The sequence below is a fragment of the Bos grunniens genome, chromosome 6, assembly GCF_055505025.1.
Source record: "Bos grunniens cultivar Pamir isolate PY7600 chromosome 6, Bosgru_T2T1.0, whole genome shotgun sequence".
NCBI lineage: Eukaryota > Metazoa > Chordata > Mammalia > Artiodactyla > Bovidae > Bos > Bos grunniens.
The window spans coordinates 99,041,165-99,057,545 of NC_141170.1; the positions used below are offsets into that span (position 1 = coordinate 99,041,165).

Below are 16,381 nucleotides of genomic sequence, written 5' to 3' on the forward strand. Positions count from 1 at the left end.
ATCCTTTCAAAGAACCAGCTTTTGGCTTTGTTGATTTTTGCTATGGTCTCTTTTGTTTCTTTTGCATTTATTTCTGCTCTAATTTTTAAGATTTCTTTCCTTCTACTAACCGGGGGGTTCTTCATTTCTTCCCTTTCTTGTTGCTTTAGGTGTAGAGTTAGGTTATTTATTTGTCTTTTTCTTGTGTCTTGAGGTATGCCTGTATTGCTATGAACTTTCCCCTTAGGACTGCTTTTACAGTATCCCACAGGTTTGGGGTTGTTGTGTTTTCATTTTCATTCATTTCTATGCATATTTTGATTTCTTTTTTGATTTCTTCTGTGATTTGTTGGTTATTCAGCAGTGTGTTGTTCAGCCTCCATATGCTGGAATTTTTAATAGTTTTGCTCCTGTAATTGAGATCTAATCTTATTGCACTGTGGTCAGAAAAGATGCTTGGAATGATTTCAGTTTTTTTGAATTGACCAAGGCTAGATTTATGGCCCAGGATGTGATCTATCCTGGAGAAGGTTCCGTGTGCGCTTGAGAAAAAGGTGAAATTCATTGTTTTCGGGTGAAATGTCCTATAGATATCAATTAGGTCTAACTGGTCTATTGTATCGTTTAAAGTGTGTGTTTTCTTGTTAATTTTCTGTTTAGTTGATCTATCCATAGATGTGAGTGGGGTATTAAAGTCTCCCACTATTATTGTGTTATTGTTAATTTCCCCTTTCATACTTGTTAGCAAAATCTCTTAATGGGCCATAAGCAGCAGTTTGAAGAAGAGGTGGCAAGAATACACAGAAGAACTGTACAAAAAAGAGCTTCACAACCAAGATAATCACAGTGGTGTGATCACTCACCTAGAGCCAGACATCCTGGAATGTGAAGTCAAGTGGGCCTTAGAAAGCATCACTATGAACAAAGCTAGTGGAGGTGAAGGAATTCTAGTTAAGCTATTTCAAATCCTGAAAGGTGATTCTGTGAAAGTGCTGCACTCAATATGCCAGCAAATTTGGAAAACTCAGCAGTGGCCACAGGACTGGAAAAGGTCAGTTTTCATTCCAATCCCAAAGAAAGGCAATGCCAAAGAATGCTCAAACTACCGCCCAATTGCACTCATCTCACACGGTAGTAAAGTAATGCTCAAAATTCTCCAAGCCAGGCTTCAGCAATACATGAACCATGAACTTCCAGATGTTTAAGCTGGTTTTAGAAAAGGAAAGGAACCAGAGATCGAATTCCCAACATACGCTGGATCATCGAAAAAGCAAGAGTTCCAGAAAAACATCAACTTTTGCTTTATTGACTATGCCAAAGCCTTTGACTGTGTGGATCACAACAAACTGTGGAAAATTCTGAAAGAGATGGGAATACCAGACCCCCTGACCTGCCTCTTGAGAAACCTATATGCATGTCAGGAAGCAACAGTTAGAACTGGATGTGGAACAACAGACTGGTTCCAAATAGGAAAAGGAGTATGCCAAGGCTGTATATTGTCAACCTGCTTATTTAACTTCTATGCAGAGTATATCATGAGAAACGCTGTGCTGGAAGAAGCACAAGCTGGAATCAAGATTGCCGGGAGAAATATCAATAACCTCAGATATGCAGATGACACCACCCTTATGGCAGAAAGTGAAGAGGAACTAAAAAGCCTCTTGATGAAGGTGAAAGAGGAGAGTGAAAAAGTTGGCTTAAAGCTCAACATTCAGGAAATAAAGATCATGGCATCCAGTCCCATCACTTCATGGGAAATAGATGGGGAAACAGTGGAAACAGTGTCAGACTTTATTTTTTGGGGGGCTGCAAAATCACTGCAGATGGTGATTGCAGCCAGGAAATTAAAAGATGCTTACTCCTTGGAAGGAAAGTTATGACCAACCTAGATAGCATATTGAGAAGCAGAGGCATTACTGTGCCAACAAAGGTCCATCTAGTCAAGGCTATGGTTTTTCCAGTGGTCATGTATAGATGTGAGAGTTGGACTGTGAAGAAAGCTGAGCGCCGAAGAATTGATGCTTTTGTACTGTGGTGTTGGAGAAGACTCTTGAGAGTCCCTTGGACTGCAAGGAGATCCAACCAGTCCATTCTAAAGGAGATCAGTCCTGGGTGTTCTTTGGAAGGACTGATGCTAAAGCTGAAACTCCTGTACTTTGGCCTCATGTGAAGAGTTGACTCATTGGAAAAGACTGTGATGCTGGGAGGGATCGGGGGCAGGAGGAGAAGGGTACGACAGAGGATGAGATGGCTGGATGGCATCACTGACTCAGTGGACGTGCGTCTGGGTGACCTCCGGGAGTTGGTGATGGACAGGGAGGCCTGGCGTGCTGCAGTTCATGGGGTCTCAAAGAGTCGGACACAACTGATTGACTGAACTGAACTGATAACTGGATATATCTGTAGAGATTTTCTGTGATTTGTCCTTTTCACTTTTTCTGTTCATAATTATAAGTCATAATCTGTTTGTAACATTATAACTTTCTATGGAAACAGCATTCAGTGTCTTACAAAGAAGAAGAACATTCTAATTTTTAAAGAAATTGAAGTTTGGTGGTGGTGCTAGGGAGAAAGCATCTGACCAAGGCAAAATAAACGTTAATTTACATCAGGGGTAATGGTTTCCAATGTTTTTAATTTGAAAAGTCTTTCTTTAAATGCTGCATCATCATAAAAAACAACAAACTGCTGATAAATGCAACTACATGGATGAATCTCAGAATCATACTGCTAAATGAAACAAACCACATTTTGTGATCCCATTTTCATGCAGTTCTAGAAAAGGCAGAATTATACACATGAGAAGCAGATCAGTGATTGCCTGCAACTGACTGGGGAGCAGAGACTGATTGCCAGCAGTCACAAGGGAACTTTCCTCTGTGACATTGAGCATTCCAGTAGGAAGTTATCATAGTTGCACAACTGCTTAAATTTACTGAAACTCATTCTGTGAACTGTACACTTAAAATGTGTGAATTTTATGGTATGTAAGGTTACTTCAATCAGCTCTTATAACAAACAAAAATTATGTATAATAATATGTTTTGTTCTTTTTCTGCCTAGGTAATTATCTGCAGGAAACTTTCTGGAAAGCTGGTAGAATTTCCACTGCTGGCTGCCTGGTACCAGAGGATTCAGGAAGTGCCAAGAGTGCAAACAGCAGCTTCTCAGTGTGGGATCCAATTTATCAGTTTACCAGCATTACAGACCACCTCAAGTCAACAGCCTCCAAACTTGGATGAGGCCCCAAGTGCAGAGGAGCAAAATGATCCTTCGTTTATTGGAGGACCAAGACCCACTATGACTAAATTAATGGTAATTCAGTTGTTTTTATTAAAATTTTGTTTGAAAGATTCCATGTGATAAAAGTTGCTTAGTATACTACCCCAACTTGTAATTATCTATTGACATTTTTGTTATAAATTTTATTTACATCACTCTTAACCAATCACACTTTCCACTAGTCTTTTCATTTAAGTGAAATACAGTAAATTGAAGATGTTTACTATTATGTGTCTTTGGAGGTAAGTCAGAATATATATTTTTAAGAGTATTTTTCTCAAAACATTTTGTTTTACATTTGATACACCAAAGTCATATCTCATATGGTCAAGTTTACTGTTTTAACCTGATGTTTTTCTGTTGCAAGGAACTAGTCTTGTTTTTTTTAATTTTGAGGTGATGATTTGAATTAAAGATATGAGAATGATTATCTCAGTTTATTTGCCAAAGTTTTGTCTAAATTTAAGATTTTTGAATTCTGTTTTTAATTTATTCCTTGATTTTATTACCTTATATAGAATAAGAATGCATATCATTTATTTTTCTCTGTTTGTAGCATAATTTGTTTCTAATGGTACTAAGTGTATACATTTTCACCAATAGGCTTTCTTTTCACTATCGTTCAAAACAATTTGCAAAGGAACTTCTCTGGTTGTCCAGTGGCTAAGACTGCGTTACTAATGCAGAGGGCCCAGGTTCAACCCCTGGTCAGAGAACTAGATACCACATGCTACAATTAAGACCCGGTGCAGCCACATAAATAAATACTTTAAAATATTTACAAAAATGGCTTGCTTTTAACTGAGACTACTTGAAGATTTATTTGAATAGGGAATTCATGAATTAATTTGAGCTAGTCATCTGAGTTGTATTGGCAAAAAAATTAGTATATTTTTCTTACTTGGGTTAGGAAGTATCTGAGTTCTAGTGTTAAAAAAGTTCTTTGATTTAGAAAAGCACAAGAAGATGTTAGTAGTAACACCAGCTCCTCATCTCTTCAGCTAAGTTTTGTTAGCCTAGTGATGAAACAATGAAACAGGAGTTGATTTTAGAAGATATAGTAGTTTGATGTGTCTTGATCAGATGGTTATATTGTTCAGCAATCTTTCGTTTACCTCCTGATTGTTTTTGTTTGTAAAACTAATTGTCAGGAGAGTAATCTTTGTATTAAAATACTAATTTCTAAAATTTTAGCAAACCAATAATCCGTGCTTTTATTTGAATTCGTACTTTTACAGAGTCTTGAAAAAAGATTGGTAATTCAGATTTTTCTGCCTGTGCTTTTCCAGCAACAAAATGATATTAGGAAAGACATTTGCCTTTGTTACATTTTAAAATATTTATATAAAAGAGATAAATATATTCAGAGAAAAGTTAAACAATCATAAAAATTAGCCCTTTGTAATAATATTAAAAATATAAAGGAATCCTGAAATTTTAAATTACAGGGGATGAGTTAGTTCATGTCCTTCAAGAAGCAAATTCCAAGATAGGGTTAGATGTGCTGCAGGAGGGGGAGGGCACCAGAGGAGGGTGCATGAGCCTTCAAAGGTGGTGCAGGTTTGACCACTGTGCATGAAAACAGGAAAGGAAGGAAGGTGGCGTCAGGAAAGTCAGACTTCCGTGCAATTCTGTGAAGGTTTGGTCAAGGTAGTGAGGAATCCTCGAGCTTCAATCCTCTGTCACAGAGTTCCATGTTTCTCAAAAGTGGCCTGCACTTTCAGTCTCTGTGCCTGAGACTTAGTCACTGACTTGGCAATAGTCCCTGGGAAGGCTATATTAGAGACCAGGTGACTTGGGTTCTACCCAGCTTTGTAGTCAAGCTAACATTAGTATTATACCTTCAGTAAGGCATTTAACCAAATGGTCTCAATTTCTCCTTTTATAGAGTGAGGTATACATTTGTATTCTTTGGAACTCTGCATTCAGATGTTTATATCTTTCCTTTTCTCCTTTGCTTATCGCTTCTTTTCTTTTCACAGCTATTTGTAAGGCCTCCCCAGACAGCCATTTTGCTTTTTTGCATTTCTTTTCCATGGGGATGGTCTTGATCCCTGTCTCCTGTACAATGTCACGAACCTCATTCCATAGTTCATCAGGCACTCTGTCTATCAGATCTAGGCCCTTAAATCTATTTCTCACTTCCACTGTATAATCATAAGGAATTTGATTTAGGTCATACCTGAATGGTCTAGTGGTTTTCCCTACTTTCTTCAATTTAAGTCTGAATTTGGCAATAAGGAGTTCATGGTCTGAGCCACAGTCAGCTCCTGGTCTTGTTTTTGCTGACTGTATAGAGCTTCTCCATCTTTGGCTGCAGAGAATATAATCAATCTGATTTCAGTGTTGACCATCTGGTGATGTCCATGTATAGAGTCTTCTCTTGTGTTGTTGGAAGAGGGTGTTTGTTATAAGCAGTGCATTTTCTTGGCAAAACTCTATTAGTCTTTGCCCTGCTTCATTCCGTATTCCAAGGCCAAATTTGCTTGTTACTCCAGGTGTTTCTTGACTTCCTACTTTTGCATTCCAGTCTCCTATAATGAATACGACATCTTTTTTGGGTGTTAGTTCTAAAAGGTCTTGTAGTCTTCATAGAACCGTTCAACTTCAGCTTCTTCAGCGTTACTGGTTGGGGCATAGACTTGGATTACTATGATATTGAATGGTTTGATCTGATCTGATACATTTGTATATGAGTCATTTTTACTTTTAAATCTTTATGATTGTATGAAAGTTGACTGGGACATCACATCAGCAATTTTAAAAGAACAAAGTTTTCAAATCTAAAAATAAACTAAAATTTCAATTTTCTTTTAATTCTACCTTGATTGTGTGTATTGGATACGTTTTTTCTTTTTATCACTTTCCCAGCTTTTTTAAAGTTCACCTAAGTAACATTTTCCTTTTTAATAGGGCATTGTTTTTGCTAAGTTTCTCATTGTCATATATTTGAAAGACAATATTATATCAAATTAACATATTCTGTGAATGTATTTATTTATACTGTAGTTTTTCATTTCTGTATAGTCAGAGTGTGTGTGTGTGTGTGTGTGTGTGTGTGTGTGTTTTTGCCGATTGCATGACGACACATGAAATTGGTCCTAAGTGGATGTATAAAATCGGAGAAGGCAATGGCACCCCACTCCAGTACTCTTGCCTGGAAAATCCCATGGACGGGGGAGCCTGGTAGGCTGCAGTCCATGGGGTAGCAAAGAGTTGGACATGACTAAAGTGACTTAGCAGCAGCAGCAGCAGCAGCAGATGTGTAAAATACAAAAAATTTTCTTGGTAATGCTCACATCTCACCCTTTTTTCCTTCTATTTTCTCTGGCACAGTCTTGCCTCCAAAATCTCCCGTATTCTTGAGAGGTTTTAAATTTATTTATTCATCCAGTCAGTCAAAAAATGTACATGTATTTACTAAACACCAGACATTGTTCTGAATGTTGAATATATGAAGAACAAATTGGACTGCCCTCATAGAGGTTACATTCTGGTGGGGATAGGTAAATAAAAACCACAAGTAAATATGTAACACATTAGCTAATGATAAGTGTTATAAAAATAATGTGGGATGAGGGGAGTGGGGATGATGGAGGTCATGATCGTATTTTAGATAAGGTGGTCAAGAAGTCTTAACTGATGAGGTGAAGACATTGATCAGATGACCAGAATGAACATTTGAAGATTTGGAGGATATGTTCTAGGCATATAGTCCAGCTAGTAGAAGACCCTGAACAAATTTACAGAGACAGAAAATGGATCAGTAGTTGCCCAGGCCAGGGAGCTATGGGCAGAGAACAGAGAATATCTGCTAATGGATATGGGATGTCTTTTTTTGAGATGATGAAAATGTTCTCAAGGTAGATAGTGGTGATGGTTACACAACCGTGAATATTTTAAAAACCATTGTATTTTACTCTTTAAAGGAACAGATTTTATGGCATAGAAATTATATTTCAAAATAGTTGTATTTTATAAAAGACCCTCAGTTAAGAATGAGTACGGTAAAATGAGGAATATCAAGAAGTTCAGTGTGGCTAGATTGGACTAAGGGAGTTTTAGGAAAGAGGTGATGATGTCAAAGAGATGTGTTTATCTTTCTGGAGGCAGATGAGTACTCTGGCCTCTATACCTGTAGCTATATACATACCCCAACAAAAGAATCTTTTTTACCATTTCCTTTTGGACTGGAATTCAGCTAGTCTTCATGATGGAAAGTAATCTCCTAAACTAACTGACTACAAAGGGGTTAATGATTGATTTTCAGGGATTTTTCTTTTGAATAAGATATTCCTGGAGATTAAAAAAAAAAACCAATTCCAGAATCATGGATATCTATCTTGTGGGCTGTGGACACCGAATGTTATTACAAAGGGTCTGGAAATCCATGAGTAAGCCATGCCACTGTCTGTAGATCAAATAAATAAATATACAACATTCAACATGAGGAAGGAACCTGAGAATTTTTTTGTATATGGAAGAGGGACAATCATTTTTTTAAATGTTGGGAACTAGTTGGTTAAACAAAAGGGATCCTTTTCTAGAGATTTTGTAGGTCCTCGTAAGAGACTAGTATGATGATATTTGGGGTGCATGTTAAAGTGGGGACTTTCTGATCCTTTAAATATAGCTGCTAGGCTGTAGCAACTTTTGAATAATACATGACAGACCTTGATGGATGTATGCAGAGTTAGTTTTGATTATGTGGATTGTTTTTGATAAAAGTTTTATTCTCAGGTGACTTTTCTCTTTGACACCTAATATTTCTAGGTGGCTTATTACTTCTATGTCACTTCAGGTAATAATTTTAGTAGGAAGTTTAATAGGAAAGTAACCATACTGTTAAGAAACTCAACATTTATTTCTTGTTTTGGGGGGAAGAATACTTTTCAAAAACATCTTGATCATTATTTCTTCTGCTTTTACTTGTTTCTGACTTCTGTTTGCAGAAGTCAGGGTAAGTGTTTAAAGAGTTTTAACAGTAAGCAGGGAACAAGGTCAAATACAAATTTTCGTGATAGTCTCAGATCCCATAGTGTGAATCTAAAGAAGAGAATCTATTAGGGTTGTATTTAAGATCATAAACAAGCAAGCAAACAAACAAACAAAAAAATAGAATACACTGTGATAACAATTAGAGAAAGAGAATAAACCACCTGTTCATTCATTCACCAAGCATTTATTCAGTGTTACACCAGGCAGTGCATCAGACTCAACTATGTATTAGTATGGCCTATGGAACTCAATTATATCTCTTCACAGATATTTTACTTTTCTCTCTGGGTGGCTATGTATGAAATATTTTTCTGATGATTATTACAAGTTCCTACTTCTTTGAAATATCTTGTGATATTCTGCAGTCATGGAATAGCTAGAGATATTTGAAAGAGTATATATATTTCAACATATATCTCTTATGTAACAATATTTTGAGGAATGCTTGATGTTTATTAGAATCTGTATTTCACCTTGCCAGTGTAGAAAATAGAATTTGGTGTTCTAGAATATAACAGGATTATATTAATTCATTAATTTGGAAAGGGCCTATCTCCTTTTCCAGGAAAAAGGCATTGAAGTGATGTTTTCTCCCCACCCTTGCCCTACTTGGACCCTTGATTGGGATACACTTCCTGCAGCAGTGAGCCCAAAGGAAGGTAAATTGTTTTTTGTTTTGTCTCTTTAAATTTTATTCATACTCTGGATACCCTCCTCTGACCCATCTTCCAGTTCTCTAGTTCTCTCTTTGGCTATCTCTAACATTCTGATCATACTATCCACTGAGTTTTCATTTTATTTTTATTACAAAAATTTTACATATACACATTGCTTTAGTTTAGTATTTCCCACGTTTGCCAAATCTGATCTTTGTTTTTTCTTTGCTGAAGTATTTTGAAACCTATCCCAGATAATATGTCACCCATAATACACATCTAAACAATATTGACATCTTAAATAATCACCATGTCATTATCATGCTTAATAAAAATCAACAAAAATTCCTTCATCATCTAATAACCACTTCATAATAATTTCCCCCAATTATTTAAAATATTATTTGAAAAAATATTTTGATAGATTTTTTAGTTAAATATATTTTTTATCACTAAAAACTACATTTGGTTTGTTTATTTTGATGATATATTTTCCTTGGTCATGTTTCAATTTTCTCTTTTTATAATTGTTTAAACATAGTGATTTTGTATACTGCATATATTATTTCTAATAGCTGATATTCATTGAGGTCTAATACTTCTGTTCATTGTTTCTGTTGACTTCACTCCTGGTGTCTCACATCCCTGTCAATTTTGTAATTTTAGATGCTGAATTCATTTTTGGGGTTCCCTAAATTTTGGAATCTTGTGAGACCTGGTTAGAAATGAATTCCCATAGTTAGAATTTATGTTTGTGTATGCCAGACATCTTAAACTATTGCACTTAATGCACTGGAACTTATTTTTCAGGTTGCAATTCCTTCGGCCTTTTCTATCTAGAACTGAGGCTTACACAGAAAATTAACTTTTTCACCTTTCTTTGTTGTTGAATAGAGCTTTTAAAAAAAACATCTTTTCACAATGAATATAGCTTTTCAAGGTTTCTGCTTCCATGTAGTGATACTAGTTTCAGCTCTCCACCATGCTAGGGATCAAGGACTAGCCTCTCTTCTTTCTCTTGCTGTTAAAGCCTAGAGCCCTATTATCAGTAGATACCCTCCAGGCAGCTGTAGTGTCAGTGAGATCATTACACTGCTTTTTAGTCCCTTTCCCCCTTTATCAGGTCCTATGGATTTTCCTTACTCTCAGAAGTCCAATTAAACAGGTAAAGGATAATAGTTGAAGTTTAAATGCCATTTTAGGCATTTTTAGAGGAGGAACATTTTCATAGCTCAGCATTCTATTTCTTTAATTGTTTATGTGTTCTTTAGTTTTATACTAATCTAAATATCAGAGAAGGCAATGGCACCCCACTCCAGTACTCTTGCCTGGAAAATCCCATGGACGGAGGAGCCTGGTGGGCTGCCGTCTATGGGGTTGCACAGAGTCGGACACGACTGAGCGACTTCACTTTCACTTTTCACTTTCATGCATTGGAGAAGGAAATGGCAACCCACTCCAGCCTTCTTGCCTGGAGAATCCCAGGGATGAGGGAGCCTGGTGGGCTGCCATCTATGGGGTCACACAGAGTCGGACACGACTGAAACGACTTAGCAGCAGCAGCAATCTAAATATAAGTTTTGATTTTTAAAGCACTCTTTAAAATCATTTGCCTTCCTTTTTCATGTTCTTCTCTTCTATGATACATCCTGACATTCCTGTATCTCACTAATCACTTCTGTTCTGTTAATCAAGGAAACATTTTAGAATTCTTCCAAAATGGAAGAAGATTATATTGGATAGTTAAGAATGCTGCTGCAAAGATATTTTATAAAAATGAAATTCATTTTTTGTTTTTATTAACTATATGAAAAATAGTCACTAGTGAATTTGTTAATGTTTTAATTTCGATTTTTTTGGCATTTTACAAAGCTTAGATGTTTTTATTATACATGCAATTAAATTTTCTATACTCTTCAGTTATAGATTTTGAATGGGTTAAACCTATAGTTTACTAAATAAAAGTCAAATTTTTATTAATACTTATATTAAAATGAAAACAGCCTTTTAAGTGTGGCATGTTTTTCTTTAACTATAATTAATTTACTATGAAGGCAAAATGGTATTTTCACTTATTAATATGAACACTCAATTATATCTGCTAACAACTCAGAAATTTGACATTAAGCATTCATGTCTGGTTGTTTTACTGGTTAGAAGTGCATATCTAATGGAGCTCATGGAATATATTACTCATTTTATTCCTTTAATTGGATCACTTTGTTTTAATAAATATTATGACAAAGATGGAGCTAGAACAGTGGATCTCATGGTATACTCACATTTCATTTACTGTAAAAGGTTTGTAGTCTTGTTTAACTAAGGTAGAGTTGTGGTATTTTTCAAGGTTCTGTTTTGAGTTCTGGTGATTTCAATATTGCACAGTTAATAGGATCTTTGTGAAATAAAATTATTGTACATCGTGGTGCAGATGTCACTATGAATGTGTTCTCATGATTTGTGCTCTGGTACTATCTTTTAGGAGAAATTAAATTCTACTAAGATATTATTGGTACTTGGTTCATTTTAATGTGTCAGAAATCAACTCTATTTACATCAAGATTATGGTGCATGAGAATCAGCTTCTTTACTATCAGAGACTGTATTAATTCTCATAAAAGAGTCTAACATAGTTCATAAACCTATCTAATCTCATTCACTCTGCTCACCCGTTTCTCCCCCTCTATCTTATGTACCAGTGCCTAAGTTTCTTGCTATTTTCCTTCTAAGATCTGTATTTTCTCTCTCCATGCCTTCACCTTTATTTTTCTTGCAGCCTTAAATATTCCTCTATTTCCCATTTCTTGAAATTATATTCATCTTTTAAGAATTAACAAAGCTTCTTCATCAGTTATGGAGTCAGATTGCCTGGGTTTGAAACCTGGCCTAATAGCTAGCTAGATAACCTATGGCCCGATCCCTTTCTGAGAATGTCTGAATTCTCTGTATTCTCAACAGACAGTTCTCTGTACCTCAATGGCCTTATCTGTAAATAGTGATAATAATACTACTTACCTTATGAAACTGTTGGTATATTCAGTGAACTAATATAAAAAAAGTACAGTGCCAAACTATAAGTAATAACTGTTAAAAAGTACTAATACAGTAGTCAGAATTAATCACTTCCTTTCAATATTCCTTTAGTATTTCTCATACTTCATTTTTGATACTTACAGAATACTTCTCTTATACTACGTTTACATACATATTTTCCTTCTCCAATAAACTGTGAACTCTTTAAATATAGGACTTCTGTGAATAGGTCCTCAATACTTTTTTTAAAAAAATTGAACTGGATTGAAACCGTAGATCCTTTTTTATCCCCCCTTGTCTGAGTGTGTCAGACACTCAGTCATGTCCAACTCTTTGCGACTCCATGGACTATAGCCTGCCAGGCTCCTCTGTCCAGGGAATTCTCCAGGCAAGAATAATGGAGTGGGTTGCTATTCCCTTCTCCGTTTTTTCCCCCTTGGTGTTCAGTAAATATTTACTGAGAAAAATGAACAGCTTTGGGGTCTGCAGAGGAGTGTTCTGCCTCCAACACCACTTTCCATCCACGTGAGAGTGAGTTTTTTGCTTGGCCCCAGACGTTCCTGGAGAGGAGGAAGTTTTTGACTGGGGAGTTTGGGGACTTCTGAGTCAGGACAAAACTTGTGTCAATCCAGATGACAAAGGCGCTGTGACACCTAGAATGGAGTTACATCCAAAAGATATGTCTGGGGGCCTGTCTTTACTATTTAATTTCTGGTCCTGATGAAAATTAAGCCAACTAAAGTCCTGGACCTGTAGAGGTTCCCAGAGTTGTGGTAACCATGCAGATCCTTTTCTTTTTTTCAAACTTCCAGGCAACTTTTTTGTCTCATTGAGATTTAAAAGGCTAAAATAGTTGGGATTATTTAGTTTTAAGAAAAGAGAACTGGATATTTAATTTACATTATTATTTTTATTGTTGTTGTTACTATTATTAGTGTGTGTTTTTAAACGGACTGTTGGGGAGTACGTTGCAGACATCATGACTTCACTTCTCTGTACTTACCTTTGAGAACAAGATCATTTTCTTATATAGCTGTAGTACAATGATCAAAACAGGATATTTACTTTAGTACATACTTTTATCTAATATAGAGTTCAGAAGATTCTAGTACATTTAGTTGTCATGTCTCTTTAGTTTCCTTTAATATCGAATAGTTTCTCAGACCTCAGATGTTTTTTGTCTTTCATAACATGAACTTTTTTGAAGGGTTCTGGCCAAGTTTTTGGTAGACTGTCTCTCAATTTGGATTTGTTTAATGTTTCCTCATAATCAGATTCACTTTACGCATTTTTGGTGGGAATGCTACAGAAATGATGTTGCGTCCTTCTCCGTGCTTCATTATCAGAAGGCATATTATATCTGTTTGGGCCCAGTTATGTTAACTTTAATCATTTGGTTAAGCTGGGGTCTGCCAGGGGTCTATGTCATATTACTATTTTGCTATACTGACTTAGGTAGTTTGTAGGGAGATATAAGACTACATAGTAACTTGTTCCTTTTCAATCTTTCACTTACTAGTTTATATTCATTTGATGCTTCTTGCCTGTGATAGTTGCAAAATAGTGATTTTTCAACTCCATCATATTTCTATATTTATTAGTTGTCACTGCACTGTGAGGAAGTCTTCTTTCTCCTTTCTTCTATCTTTCCTTTTTTTCTTTCTTCCTTTCTACTCATAAAATTTTTAAGTTAAGTTTCAGTGCTCAAGTTGTTGTAGCTGCCTTCAGGCTAGCTCCTGATCCTTTGGAAATGCCCCAATTGTTCTATGACGATGTCCTTAATTTTGGGTATAACGAAATATTACAGGCTCATTTTGTCATTTCCCTGCCCCAGCCCTAGAATCAACTGTTTCTCCAAGGAACCCAGGTTCCTTTTAGTAGAGAATGGTATTTAGAAACTAAGATTTGGGCACTAGGTACGCTCATTGTTAGCAGTGTTGCTTCTAGGTTCTCTTGGCAGGGAGCTGTGGGCTTCCCAGGTGGCGCTAGTGGTAAAGAACCCACCTGCCAATGCAGGTTAGACGTAACAGACACAGGCTCGATCCCTGAGTCGGGAAGATCCCCTGGAGGAGGCCACAGCAACCTACTCCAGTATTCTTGCCTGGAGAATCCTATGGACACATGAGACTGGCAGGCTGCAGTCCATAAAGCTGCAGAGTCAGACACTACTGAAACCACTTAGCACACACACAGCAGAGAGATATAGATTGATCCATTAGGAAATAGATGTATGTGTCTACACATCTACGTACACACACATCATAATCATACACATCAGCATCTACTGCTATATATATATATATCAATGTCTATAAGCTATATATATTGAAAATCATGATTTTATACTGATACTTCTAATCCCAATCCAGTACCATAAGATTCTTCCTAGTTTTTCTGAATTCAGTATCTGTATCTACCTTTCACAACAGTAAAAATTATAGCACCCAATATCACCTGTGTTTTTGCTCATTTGTTCAGTCCCTCAGTGTTTAGACAGTAATTTCAGAATTATTTTACCCATATCTATGTGAAAAATATACCTGCTAAGTTGAGTTCCAGTTTGTTTGCGGTTATTTTCACTTCTGAATTGAGTGCGTATGGTCACAGTTCTCATGCAGGTAGTTGTGATCACATGGTTCTACAGAAGATGAATTGTGAAAAGTGAAATGTTTGAGTCAGTATTAATCATTGTCCCCTGATAGAAAATCTTCAACCAACAGTCTGCACTGAGAAGACCCGGGCAATAGATAGTCCCTATTCCCATTTGTCCTCAAATACCTGTGATTTCCTGCTTTAATGAACTAGTATCATTCTGTGAGCCTGAAGACTACTTTTGTTAAGTCCAGAGACAAAACTCCAGTTTTGTTTTGTCAAAACAAAAAAAAGTACAGTCCAAGACTCTGTGCTTGCCTTTGGAATTTTTTCCCTCTGAGTATGAAAGGGAGAATAGATATAGTCTTTTGCCTTAAGACCTAGAATGGAGCTGCTTTAAGACACTTATTCCATCGAGATTTCCCTGCAGCCTTTCTGTTCTCCGGTAGTTTTAGGTGGATGGTTCCTGGATTAGAAGTGGCTCCTAGTCCCTAATAACCATATCAATCATATAAAAGGGAGGAGTCAGAAGCATGACCTTATAGGAGATAAAAGCAATAGAAGAAGATAGTTACTTAGGTATTGTTCCGGCTATAATCCCTTTTTTTTTCTTATATTCAGAGTTCTACTATCTTAGAAATATGGTCTACTTAGGTATTCATGTGGCCTTGGTTTTGCTTTTGAGCTGCATGAGAGCACTAACTCCTAGGGAGACTGATATGAGGGTGACATCTAAAAACCTTAAACATCTCCACTCATTTACCCCCTGCCACCCAGTTTAGAGTATATACTTATCAGTTGAGAAAAAAGACCAAAAAATTGATGTTAGAGTTTTACTAGAAGGAGATAGTAAGATCTCATCTATCTAGAGGTATTGTATTATATCATATATATATAATATAATAATGTTATAGATTTTATTTGCTTGGGACAGATATTTATGAATTCTTAGAACAAGAATTACAAACTTGTGTATTCTAGTTCCTGCTATGTAACTCACTGATTAAATTTATGATTCTAAGGGAATGTATAATTTTTCAATCCTAGTGGCAGATTATTCAATTAGTAGTAAGGCATTCTTTTTTATCAACTTCTGTTTACAGTAGATGACTAAGGTTTTTAAATTTGAAAGCTTATTCTGATGAGGATCATTTACATAAATACCAATTTTTATTTCCCCAATTGTTTTCCAGAGAGTATCTGGGGTGTAAAAGAATAATTGATCTTAACATTAGGAAAAAATATAAAATAAGATGGTGATACATGATAAAGCTAGTAAAAGTGGGCCTCAATGCAAAGTCTCTGCTTTTCCCTGACCCTTGTGTTATATGCCTCTAGAAACCAAAGGGATCACTCTTTCTTTTTCCAGCAGAAGTGATTGGGAGGGGAAGGATGTGGTCAAGGTCTTTGGATAGAGTTGTAGCCAAGATGGAGAATGGAAGGACCCAAATAGAGCCTTTTCCTCTATCAGTGATTCTTAAGGTTCTTACCAAACTCTTAAGGGCTATGGTAAACAGCATTATTTATTGCTCTTGGTGCCTGAAGGTCAGGGATGCTAAAAGTTCACCATAATGAAGAACTGTCTCATCTGTAATACAAACATCATCCTCCTTTGGGGAAAATGAAACATAAAAGTTTGTTTTAGCATCTTTAGTCAGAATGTAAGAATGCTATATTGTTCTAAACCATTGCTTTTCAAACTAGGACATCCATCAGAATCATTTGTATGGCATGTTATAACAGAATGCTGGGCCCTACCCCAGAGTCTGAGGCCAGGCCCTAGAGTTTTCATTTCTCGGAAGTATCACCACGTGCTGCTTCTTATTCTTTAGGGACCACAG

The 16,381-nt window shown here is 36.3% G+C and overlaps 1 protein-coding gene across 5 annotated transcripts in view; it reads left to right on the top strand.

Moving 5' to 3' along the window:
• The window catches only part of GSTCD (glutathione S-transferase C-terminal domain containing), a 149,973-nt gene that overhangs the window by 23,029 nt on the left and 110,563 nt on the right, over positions 1–16,381 (top strand). For 4 of the 5 annotated variants that reach the window (XM_086406907.1, XM_086406908.1, XM_086406910.1 and 1 more), the window contains 2 exons: positions 3,043–3,294; positions 8,825–8,918. In XM_086406907.1, coding sequence (XP_086263033.1) covers positions 3,043–3,294; positions 8,825–8,918 — 346 coding nt within the window. The remainder of the gene's footprint in view (positions 1–3,042; positions 3,295–8,824; positions 8,919–16,381) is intronic. The other variant, XR_015165787.1, reaches the window with a different exon arrangement.